Source organism: Crocodylus siamensis, chromosome 5 (assembly GCF_052110815.1).
Source record: "Crocodylus siamensis isolate JL-2025a chromosome 5, ASM5211081v1, whole genome shotgun sequence".
Classification (NCBI taxonomy): domain Eukaryota; kingdom Metazoa; phylum Chordata; order Crocodylia; family Crocodylidae; genus Crocodylus; species Crocodylus siamensis.
In genome coordinates, this window is record NC_143399.1 from 74,791,298 (window position 1) to 74,803,670 (window position 12,373).

Below are 12,373 nucleotides of genomic sequence, written 5' to 3' on the forward strand. Positions count from 1 at the left end.
GCAGCTAATTAGCTAAGTATGTTAGCTCCTTCTAGACTCCTTCCTTACACTGTGGAGAAATGCATCGCACAGCTCCACTGGAAAACTCTCAAAGTCATATACCCTTTTAATTGCAATTAAAAACAAAAACTAATGAACAAAACATGGACAACTGCTTACAAGGGTGGGGAAAAAAGACGACCCTGCAAAAAACAGTGAGAGGAAGTGCACAATGGAAAGAGGAGACTAAGGGGAAAAAATAGAAAAAAAAAAGCAAATTGTAAAATTAGGAACCAAAACTGGATCTAAAGTTATATCTACTTTAGCATCTGATGAATGAATAAAAGCAAGCCAGGAAGCCTTAGGATGTTTTATTTGCTTCTACCACAATGTAGAAAAAAAGAAAAGAACAAGCTGTGATATTTAAGAGGGGTTTGTCTTTTCTTTCCAGCATAGGAGAGGATGAAGACAATAGATTTCCTAACTGGTAATAAATTTAAATTAGTAGGTATCACACCAACTGACCTTGAGATCTCTGCCATGTTTAAGGCAAAACAAAATTTGGTTTTTGGTACAGATAACATGGAAACTACCCTGGGTGCGAATCCTGGATTAATTCTAAATGCCAACTTTTCAAAACAAGCAAAAACAAAACCTCATAGCAAAGTGCTTTCTGGATAGACAATGTAATGTACTAACTGATCATGTCAGAAAAAATGCCTGCCAGCTAATAATAAAACCTTAACAGAAAAAGCAAAATGATGACAAAGATGACCTAGCACAACAGAATCTGGAATCAAACTCAAAAGCACCTAAACCTTTACAAGACAGGCTCTGGAAGATAACTGAGAAAGGCCTCTTGGTCTGACAGTCCCAAGACTAAGCCTTTAAATTAAGCTGCCAAAGGCAACTTAAACAAGAAATTCTAATACGCTTGCCATGGCATTGAAGTAATGTTAACAACAACATACAATGACTTTCCAGAGGTAGTAGTAACACCTGTAGTAGTAAAATCCTTCTTAAAAATTAAAGGTCAGTTTTTGTATGCTCAAGAGAATAAGTTTCCTCTGATGGGCCCACAGTTCAGTGGTGTGGGAGGGCATACTGTGTGGGGCCCCAGAGGCCCATGCCCCCCTCACTAGCGTGGCTCAGGGGGTGTGCAAGCCCTCTACCGCTTAGAAGTTGAATAGCCCCTGGCTAGAGTGTTTGCTCTTATGGGAGATAGGCAAGGAAGCCAGAATACAGCACAGTATGGGAGGGCTGAGTTTTCAAGTTTTTAGGTGTCATTTAGGGAGTCTAAGGTTATTTTTTATTTGCAGGTTGTCACTTACTGTAAGCCACTGTGAGTTTTTCTGGATAGGGCAGAATATAAATCTAAATAATTATTATTATTCAGTCCAGTGAAGAGGAAACCACATTTCATTTTCAGCTAATGAGGGGACCAGACCTCTGCATAATTAACTAACTATATGAAGTTGATAACCATGTCTCTCGCAATGCCTCTGGCACTCCATATCCAGAAGTACTTCTACACACTGGTGCCAAGAAAGTCATAGGTAGGGAAGTAGGGCTGGAAGGGACCTCACATTGTCATCTAGTCCAGCTCCTGTTCAAGGAAGGATTGTCTCTAAACCATTCCAGCCAAGTGTGTCCACCCTGCTCTTGAAAATTTCCAGAGATGGAGATGCTACAAATTCTCTAGGTAGCCTGTTCCCGTGCTTAACCACTCTCCTAATCAGAATGTTCCTCCTAATCTCCAACGTAAATTTCCCTTCCTGAATCCTGAGGCCATTGCTCCTAGTCCTGTCCCCTGAAGCCACAAGAGAAAAGCCCATCTCCATACTCTCTCTAATTACCATTTAATTATCTGAAGACTTATCAAACCCCCTCTTTTACCTCCTCTCCAGAATAAATAACCCTACCTCTTTCAGCCTAAGCCATGTTTTCCAGGTCCCCAATAATCTGTCACTCACTACTGGACTTTCTCCAATCTGTCCTCATCTCTCTGGAAGCACAGGGTCCAGAAATGAATACACTACTCCTAATGAAACCTCACCAATGCTAAAGAGGGCAGAAGATTCGCAAGTAGCACTCCTGTTGATACAACCCCATGTGCTGTTGGGTTTTTTGGTAAGAACACACTGTTGGCTCACATTCAGCTTACAGTCTATGGTCTCTCATAACCCCCAGGTCCTTCTCTGCAGTACTGCAGTCTAGCCAGTCATTCCCCAGCCTGTAATTGTGCATACAATTATTCTGTCCCAAGGGCAGGGCTTTGCACTTGTCCATGTTGAATCTCATCTGATTGAATGCAGATATTTCTCCAGTCTATCCAGGTCATTCTGGATCCTAGCCCTGCTCCCCAGAATGTCTGCAACTCCACATAACTTGGCATCATCCACAAATTTGCTAAAGCATACACTTATTCAATACCAGAACCAGGAAAGATGCCTGGGGAACCCTGTTTTGAAGTCAATTACTTCAAAACAGTAATAGTCATCCTCATTCTCTAGCTACTTGCTAGGCATGCTGCTACTACAATGGCTATAACCTTCACCCAAAAAACACATTCCCAATTTGGATCAGATAGCTGTTTTGAGACAGTATTCCTTTTCTACAACTTCAGACAGCCAAAACTCCAAAAGGTACAACAACACAGAGTAAAGAATGAATAGAAAACTTGTTAAAATCATAAATATGTAGACAAATCCTAAAGTAGATTTCTAATTTTTTAACAAGATGAAGCAAAGATAGATGGTAAAGATTCATCAAGTTCTTCAGGAAATTCAGTACAGTTCACAAAACTTCCCCATCCATCTCTCACCCATAGTAATGCAAAGGGAAAGAAACGCATAAAAGTCTTACCTTTTTACTAATGTTTTTACTGAGTTTTTAGTAACACTTTACTAAGTTGATACCATGTTTGTGCAACTAGGGTACCTGTAGACACTGCTCTGACACACTGTAATTACAGTATGGTGGAGCAGACTTGCAAGTCTGCAGGACTGTGCTCATCAGCCCACTCGAGCAGCCTCTGTGTGTTGTGTATTCAGTGTCCCTGCACTTCAAAATAGCGGTGGGGGGGAGGGGCTTTAACGAAAGCTCACTGAATGAACTTTAGTTAAAGCACTCCCGCTGCCATTTTGAATCATGGAATGCTGACTACGTGAAACGGTACAGGTGCTTTAATTAAAGCAGCTCTCAGACCCGCTCTAATTAAAGCTCCCCTCCCAACTACCCCCTGGAGAACCTGTAAATATGCTCCTAGATTCCTTGAACTCTCTAAAGAGAATAAGGGAAGAGCTGTTCACAGTGTACTTCTTGCTTTGGAGACCATGGAGCTGCAGGGAGATAATTTAAACAGAACCTGTTCTAGACACTGTATATAGTTGGTGATGTTTGTACCTCACCATCTGCCACTCTAAGTTATAGTGCCCCCCACCCTAAGCCCAATGCTAACAATGGAGAATATTTTCCCCATTTCTTCTTTTCTCTTCCAGATCATTATCCTATCTTAACAGTAGCAATCATCAAATGTTTCAGTGGAAGATGCAAGGAACATTGCACTAAAATCTAAATATGCTTGTCTCCCCTCGTCCATCTCTTACGGTCTTATCTCAATCCCCAGAAGAAACTGACCTGAACCCTGAAGGGGCTTAGGCTCATGAAGCTAAATGCTCTGTCTGCAAAACATTTGTTTCCTCAGTTTTTAATACTTAATTTAGACAAATGGTGCACTTAAACTCTGATTATTAATATTCTGAGGTACCTGCAGCATCACAAACCACAGCACCACAACACACTTGACTCTGAAGTTTGAATGGTATAGAAAAAGGTCATGTGAAAACAGAAATCTCCTTCCTCAAAGGCCCCATTTTCATTCATATCAATAGTGATTTCTAATCTGTCATCTGAAAGGATCCAAATGAGTAAACATCTCCCACACAGTAAGATGTGATGAGAACCCAGCCTCACCAGAACTCAGAATACAAATCTCTGGCTGCGCCGCTATCTCTGGCTCACAATATCTGCACAGATTGCAAACACGGGTTGAAGGACAGTGAGGAGTAAACTTCAGATTTTACACTCCAAACAAGGAACCAGACACGATTAGCAGCAACTTTTGACAAGGAGAGCCAATTCCTTATCTTGGTGTGCAATCTCACTTATGCCCAAAATTCAGCTGTACGGCTAATCCCAGCAGGCTACCTCCATGGCCTAGAGATGTCAACAGGGGAGAGATGAGACAAAATACAGGGCAGCAGGCAAAAGGACTGCTGGGGAAAAAAAAGAAATCATACTTGCAGCTTAAATCTTTGATCTCAAAATAGAACTCCTATGAAAACGCAGATGCCTACATCACAAAGGGAGAACACTGAAGCTAACAAAGATCTGTACAATGTACTGCAATGTTTATCCTATTAGCTCCTTCTGCGGCCTTTGTGGGTGTGATTAATACAATCAATCAGACTACAGGATTTGGTCCCCGTGAAAGAAACACCCTACTTCAGTGTTATCCACCTCAATCTATCAAAACATTAATCTTCAATGGAGACAAGATTTTTCTCACTTTTTTTTTTATTTTTTATTTTCACACTTTTGCTTCTTGCCCAATTACAGTGTTCTAGTTCCACCTTTCCAACAAGCAGCACAAAACTAAGGCCACGTACACACATTCACAGCATCTGGAAGAATTCTCTTGGGTTCTTTCTCCTGGTAGAAAACACCTCAAGATGCTGGAGGACTCTGCTGTGGCTTCTGTCAGAAAAGAACATTCATTCTCCCAGGATAAACTCTCCTGGTAGTATTTAACTCCAGTTGTTCCTAGGTTATTTTTCTCCTGGAGTGCCATTTTGGCTCTGGGAGAAAAATTCTGAATATCTGTACTCTCGCTTTTTCTACTGGGAAACAAACTACTTTTCCAGAAGAATCTGGAAATTATGTATGTGGCCTAAAATTTTCAAATGACACAGATAACAAATTTCTGTGTTAAACTCAAAAATAAAACTCTATATATAGCCAACATAGCAATGAAATTGGTATCCTAAAATGATCAAATTCCTGACCAGGCTTCTAATCTTGGCAAGCAAGTATCAGCCTTAAGATATCAAAAGCTACTTAATGCATCTCTGAAATGAAACCAAAGACAGAAAATTCCAGCTCAAGAGGGAAAAGACTGCCTCTAATTGTTTTCATAGCTTAATCAGATTTCAGCTTCACCCTAGCAGCAGAATGTGTGTAAATGTCAGCTGTACCCATCAGTGCAATACCATTGTGTCAGAAACGCACAGCCAACGGAAAAGTGTTTTTTGTTGTTAAATACAGAAATATTTCAGTTTACATTACTCTGCAGGAATCAAGGAATCTTGCTAGCAATTTTATGCAAATTTCACCCATGCTGAAGAAGGATTTTTTTAAACAAATAAAAAAAATACCCCTAATTATCCAAAACTTTCAAATGGATCATTTGTCCAGCTGTAGTAAACTGCCATGTCTTCTTTTATACCCAGAAAAGGCTATCAGTCATGATCTTTTAAGCCCTCTATCCAAGAAGCTTTCAACAAATTACCCTCAATGGTTTACATCAATTTAATTCATTTAAACCACTGAACATAGTTCACAGATTGCATAGACATTAGGGCTGGAAGAGACCTCTCGAGATCATTGGGTCCAGCCCCCTGCCAAACGGGCAGGAAGTCAGCTGGGGTCAGATCACCCCAGCAAAATAAGCATCCAAGCCGTTCTTAAAAGGTATCCAAAATAGGTGTTTGCACCACTTTGGGGAGAAGGGGGAGTCTATTCCAGACTCCGGAGACTTGGACAGTAAAGTAGTTTTTCCTTATGTCCAGTCTAAAATGATCTTCCAGCAATTTGTGACCATTAGACCTTGTCTTCCCTTGGGGTGCTCCAGTAAACAGATGTTCTCCCAGTTCCTGATGCACACCCTTATATACTTATAGGCTGCCACTAAGTCACCCCTGAGCCTTCGCTTCTCCAGGATGAAGAGTCCCATGCCTCTCCTCATAAGGCCTGTTCTCTTGATCTCTAATCATATGTGTGGTTCTCCTCTGGACTCTCTCAAGTTCTCCATGTCCTTTCTAAAGTGTGGAGCCCAGAATTGGGTGAAGTACTCCAGCTGCAGCCTCACCAAGGCCAAGTATTTATAGATTTGTTTTAAAATTCAACTTAATTAAACAATAAGGTGCAACCACAGAATATACAGCAAGTTCAGAACACATGAGGTTTTTCTGAAGACAATTAGAAAGCTGAAGTTTATTTCACAACACTAACACAACACTACTCACAAGCCTAAAACTTTTAGGAACTTTAAACTGTCTTCTCTCTATTTATTTTTTTTAAGTTCATGAGACAAATAATGAAGAAAAGGGGTTGCAAAATACTGAATTATGATTACCTGTGCTGTTCATGCAGCGATTCAACTTTGATTAGAAAATCTTTGTTCTGATCTGGTAAAAAGTGGCAATTTGCAAGGTATCCTGAATGATGTTCTGTAGAGTTAAAGTCTCCAAGCTGAGCTGTTAGGGGAAAAAGAAAAACGCATCCATAAGATTTCACAGTTAGGCTCAGACTGCTGCAAAACATTGTTTAGGAGACTTTCCTCCTCCATGCTAAATAGCATATTAAAGTAGAATAAATTTAGTTATGCAGAATTGAAAGAAAGAATATTTTCTACTGGAAGGTACTGTTGTTTAGTATACTGTCTCTTACAACAACAGCGCATGAACAATCTCTTCCAACATAAAAGTATTATTATAAGTAAATGAAAACTAAATCAATATTTTATTAATTTACTTACTTTTTTACAAAAAACTTTGTTACTTATGTCACAAAAACACTGTTAAAAGGAAACTACTTAACCAGCATAAAGATGGTCTAAATCAGCGATGTCATACATAGTCAGTTTGATACATATCATATACAGTGCTTCCGCAGAGTACGAATCTGCAACCTGAACATCTAACAGCTCTATCCTTCACGCTGTCAAATATTCCAAACTTTTGTAGCTCTCTGCTGTCATAGCAGTTCATTTATCATTTATCCATTTGTCTTGTTTACTGTTAAATCTAACATGAGCTACGCACCTAACCTGCATGTGAAAACTACCACAACTGTACAAGCGACTATTACACAAAAATGGCCAAACACGTAAAGCACAGAAACAGTATTTTGTACTAGTATCCTCAATCCTGTTTTTCCTATTGAAAAAAACTAAATACAACAGGAAAATCAAAAGTATTGTTATTATGTAAAGACCATTTCTGTCCTGTAGTGGTGGAATATTGACTAGAAATTCAAAGGTAGTATCATGACTTCTAACGTTGTAGACTTGTGCACCAAAGGAAACAAAGAGAGCCATTTTCTAAAACCTGTTTGATGGCTTGCATCTAAAAAAGAACTTCTGACAGCAAGCAGTATTCCGGTTTTTTATTGTTTCCTTTTTTCTTTTCTCTTAACTCTTATACATAACTGGTAACAGATTCACATAAAACAGATTTCACTGGAATCACAAGCATTAACAATTTCAAACAGAGCAGCTCTCATGTAAGAAACAAAAACATTATACACAGTGATATAGTATGCATACCATTAGAACCTGAATGGTTTGTTTTTTTTCCTAATCATAAATAAATGGTGCTTACATAAAAAGATTTCAAACATTAAATTGGTTGAACATGTTATTTGCAAGATTTGTGGCTGGGCATAAGAACAACCATTTGTCTAGGTAGCAGACACAACAGCAATACAAGAAAGCCCTGGCAAAGTCACATGATCAAAGATTTTATTTTTTAAACAAGATACCATTACTTTCTACAGACCATCTAATACAAAAAGGTTGTTTAGCTTGAATTAACTAAACCAACTTCCTCTCAATTTTTCCATAAAATATTTTTACAAGCACAATTATTATAAGGAAAAAAAGCCAGAAAATGACATAATTTTGAACACTTGCCACTGAAGCCAAAACAAAATGAAATTTATGTCCTGTAAACCTGAACCACTGAGGTAACGAACCAGTTCTAGAATGACAGCTGTCAGCAACTAGAAAAGTCTCAACATATATACACAAAAAGAAAATGAGTGGACAAGTACAGGGAGTAGTTTAGCAAGTTTACCATTACAGCTGTATTATAATTTGTTCTGAAGTAACTTTAAAATTTGGACTAGAAGGTAAATAGTTAGCAGAAAAGCTTAGACTTATCATTTCTCAGTGATGGCAGAAGAAGGAGCAATGGTCTCAAGTTGCAACAAGGGATGTTTAGCTTAGGTATTAGAAAAAACTCTCACTAGGATGAAGCACTGGCTAAGGTTACCTACCAAAAGAGGTGGTGGACTCTCCATCCTTGGAGGTTTTTAAGACCTGACTAGATAAAGCCTTGGCTGGGATGATCTAGTTGGGGATGATCCTGCTTTGAGCAGGCAGCTGGAGTAGATGACCTCCTAAGGTCCCTTCCAACCCTAATTTTCTATGATTCTATGATTAAAATTCAGTAAGTGAACATGAATTTGAACAATTGTTGAACATTAATTCTTCTAGAAAACATAACATCCCTCTGTAACAGAATAAAAACAATTACTATTAAATGCCGATGCAGCTCTGGAACTATGTTTTTTGTTTGTATGTTTGTTTTTAATAAATGCACACATCTCAAAGCTAAGCCTGTAAAACAAGCCTAAAATGACTGACACAAATTAGCATGACTAGTAATGGTCATGAAACAACTTGCAACCTACCATATTTGACTGAAAAGTATTCTTATTTTCTTTTTTCCAACAACTAATACTTTCCTCAATCCCTTCCATGAAATACAACTCAATATTTTTTGTTATTTTTGCCAAAGAAGGCTTTTTGAAGTCAGTTTTAAGTATGTTCTTATCAACAAGAGACTAGGTTGCCAAAAACAAGGCAATTTTAATTCTCAAAATGTATTTGTGCAATAGGTAAAAAATATTTTCTTAGGATAAATTTTACCTTTGCCAACAAGGGCAACTGTTTCTCCTTGATTCAATGACATGGCTTCTTGCTGCTCATCTTCCAAACATGGAGGCTCCTCTTGTCTTTTTTCCTCTTAGCTATCTGAGGTCATATCAAGAGGGGAGCAATTTAGACTTCTATCTAATTTTCGAACTCCCGTGGCAACTGCCACAGTTGCAGAAAAACTATACATGCCGATTAGTAGACATTATGGAAGAGTAGCTAGCCATCTTGTACAGGGTATTTTCATGTTATTTTTTATCCAAATAACCGATGAAAAGAATTAGGACAAGTCAAAATCCTAAGAACAAATGTGACTTCTCTACTGAATTAAACCAGACAGGAGAGGGGGAAGGGGAAGAGAAGAGGGTGAGGGGAAAGGAATGACAAAAGATATCTTCCTTGTAACACAGATGAATCAACAAGCATGAGTCTCATGGAGCAACAGTTCATTTAAGCAAAGAAAATTATTGTAAGGAACTACATTATATCTTTCCCCCTTCTGGCCATCTGTTTTCTCTACAATTCATTACGACTAGGAAAATAAACAGTAGTAAAATAAAACTCAAGGAAATGGAGCCAAGGGTTAAAAATACTACCTTTCAGTTGAATACTATTTTCCACACATAAAAAGTGAAATTTGAGCATTTTAATGAAGGAAAACCAAAAGAAGAGCAACAGAACCTTTCATTCAAGGAGGAAAAAAAAAGTAAGGACAGCCCATCTACTTCACAGTGCTTCATCAAGAAAGACAAAAAAGGCCACGCAGCCACACAGCATATTTCTTTGGATGGATACCTGCTTCCTTAAATCTCAGCTGCTAAAGTGGCTACAAAACTCAATCTTTTATGGACCTTTGAAAAACAAACAAAGAAAAAAAATAAAATCCTGAGTTTACACATATGTAAAACATGGTGGATACAGACAACCCTTGTCACCTACAGAATCCTAAAAACATTTCAGATTATCTCCAAGGCTCAGTTTTGTGTAAAAAAATACTAACCAAGGAAAGTGTAATTGTGTACATATTTCTTCTTACAGTTAGGGATCTATCAAACTCGACAAGGCAGACAGCTGATTGTGGGGGGAGACAGTGAAGCTGGCCACCATTTTCAAGGGCTGATTGCAGTGGGACCCCCCATGTCTCTAATTGACTGAGAGGCCCTGGTGCCACCTCTGCCCCTTGCTGCTGATTGCCTGTGAGGGCTGTCCATTATACAGCCCTGCCTTTCACCACCAATTGGTGGAGAGGGGCAGGGCTGCAGGACAGGCAGTCCTCTCAGCAAATCAGCAGCAAGGGCCAGAGGTGGCAGCCATCTTGGGTTCTCCCTGCCAGAATTCTCCCTCCCTCATCCTCCCTGCTGGCTATGCAGGAGTGTTGCAGCACCATGAGGACTGCTGGCTCCCTCTGGGGAACCATCATTTTATTTTCAATACATTCTAGAAGGGGTGGGGGAGGAGGTCGCAGATTTCACAGGCTTTGTCTGACTTCTCAATTTCCATACAATGCACAAAAATCAGGATTTGAGTAGATCCCTACTTATAGTGAAAAGGATTACTACGCAAAAAAAGAACTGTCTCACTTTAAAAGTTGAGCAAGAGACAATAAGAGGAACAAGCACACTTGCAAGACTCTTCAACTTTGAGCAGCAAGTCCACAAGTTTATGGGTATCTATGTTCTCCAGGGCATGAATCTCAGGTTCTGGACAGGTTGGCTGCTGAGCAAACCCTCAAGAAGAAGGCCCCACTAGACCAAGTGTCCATAGATATTTAACCAAGAAGAATACAAAAAATCATGGGCGATTAAGAGACTAGCTTTGTCAGGTACTGAGAATGCATTTACTTAGATCTACATCCAACTTATATCTGCACAGCTAGTCAGTTTAGAATTCCCTTTATCTAAATGCAAATGATCTTGGATACCACAACTCCTTGCTGTAATAGAAAAAAAGAATGTTCTTAGCTTCATTTCAGTATTTTTTCAGTTTTGGTGCCTCATTCTGGTCAAAGTAAAATGCCAAGATATTAGCTGTGGCCCTCCTCTCATAATCCGTATGAGTAGCGGATGAATCCAGGAGAGAAATACAAAAGACAAATGCCACAACTGCTTTAACTCCGGTGGAGATTACAAGATTTCTGGAATGAGCTTTTTCCAATAAAAAGAATCTGTCTACCTGATAAATTTGGAGGTACAGAAGACGATCTGCTTTCTAATTCTGGGAATTTGACTACTTGATGAAAAAAACTGTATGAGGAACACCAGTATCAGGAAACAGTTTCTATCGGGTCATTCCAAAAAGCTAGAGACATTAGAACAGTGGTTTTCAACCTTTTTAGACTTGAGGTGCCTCTAAGAAAATGCCGGCTCTTAGTTTTCGCTTGCTTTTTGGACTACAGAAAAAAAATAAGGGAGCATTTTTTCTGTTGCAAAAAGCACACAAATACCACGACAGATTAGAATGTTTTCAATCGTATGAATTCCTATTTGAAAACTCTGGGTTTATCCTATTTACACACCTAACAGTACTAATGGCAGTGTTTCATGGCACCCTTGAAAGGATCTCTACCTAAGCCTTTGGTAGAGATCCTTTCAAAGACGTGGCACCCTGGGTGAGTATCACTGCATTAGTAATACAGGTGCCTTGATGGAACAAAAGTGTTGTGAAGCTTAAACCCAATTAATTTACTTCAAAACAATGTCTGTATTAGGACTAACTTCTGGAGGCAAAAAGAAAAATTCATTTGAACATAGGTAAGGAATGCTGAGACTTGAGCACAATGTGGTCAATATACTGAAATATTATCCTGGAGAACTAAGCTACTTAACTGATAAGACACCAGAAGAGAGGAAAACATGCCATTTTAGGAAGGAAAGTTAACAGCATTAACATTAGGTCTGAGAAAAACTGGGAGGCAGAAGAGACTTCAGTCTCACCAGGAACTGGTTATGGTCTTCACTGTGAAAAAGCAAAAGCACCATGGACAAATCAGAACATGTGGACAAGCTTATCTGGATGATAGTAAAATGCTAAGATATCTCTTAATCCGAATGCTGCACTCCAGCATTCCACCCTGTAAGAATTAGCCGAGAGAGGTGTGGGACCAGGGCAAAACTCATCCATTTCTTGCCTACCTTAAGTAAAATGGATGGCAGGAACACTTTAGGAAAAATAGTAACTTTACTTTCTTGTTCGTTTTTCTGGAATTCTTTGAAATGAATCAGAAAAACAAGGACTTAGATCAAACTACTTCTATAGCCCATCTGTCTAACATAGCTTATAAACTCCTTTGGATTCATCCAGCAGGAATGGAAATTTTCTTTATGAAAAGGCTTCCAAATCCAGATATGCATGGAAGATTTTTTTTTTTTTAATGAAAGAAATGCTTACTTCAAGGTA

The 12,373-nt window shown here is 38.9% G+C and overlaps 1 protein-coding gene across 2 annotated transcripts in view; it reads right to left on the reverse strand.

The window, feature by feature from the left end:
• PTPN3 (protein tyrosine phosphatase non-receptor type 3) overlaps positions 1-12,373 on the reverse strand; it is a 195,871-nt gene that overhangs the window by 144,117 nt on the left and 39,381 nt on the right. For both annotated transcript variants that reach the window (XM_090049138.1, XM_090049136.1), the window contains exon 7: positions 6,395-6,515. In XM_090049138.1, coding sequence (XP_089905264.1) covers positions 6,395-6,515 — 121 coding nt within the window. The remainder of the gene's footprint in view (positions 1-6,394; positions 6,516-12,373) is intronic.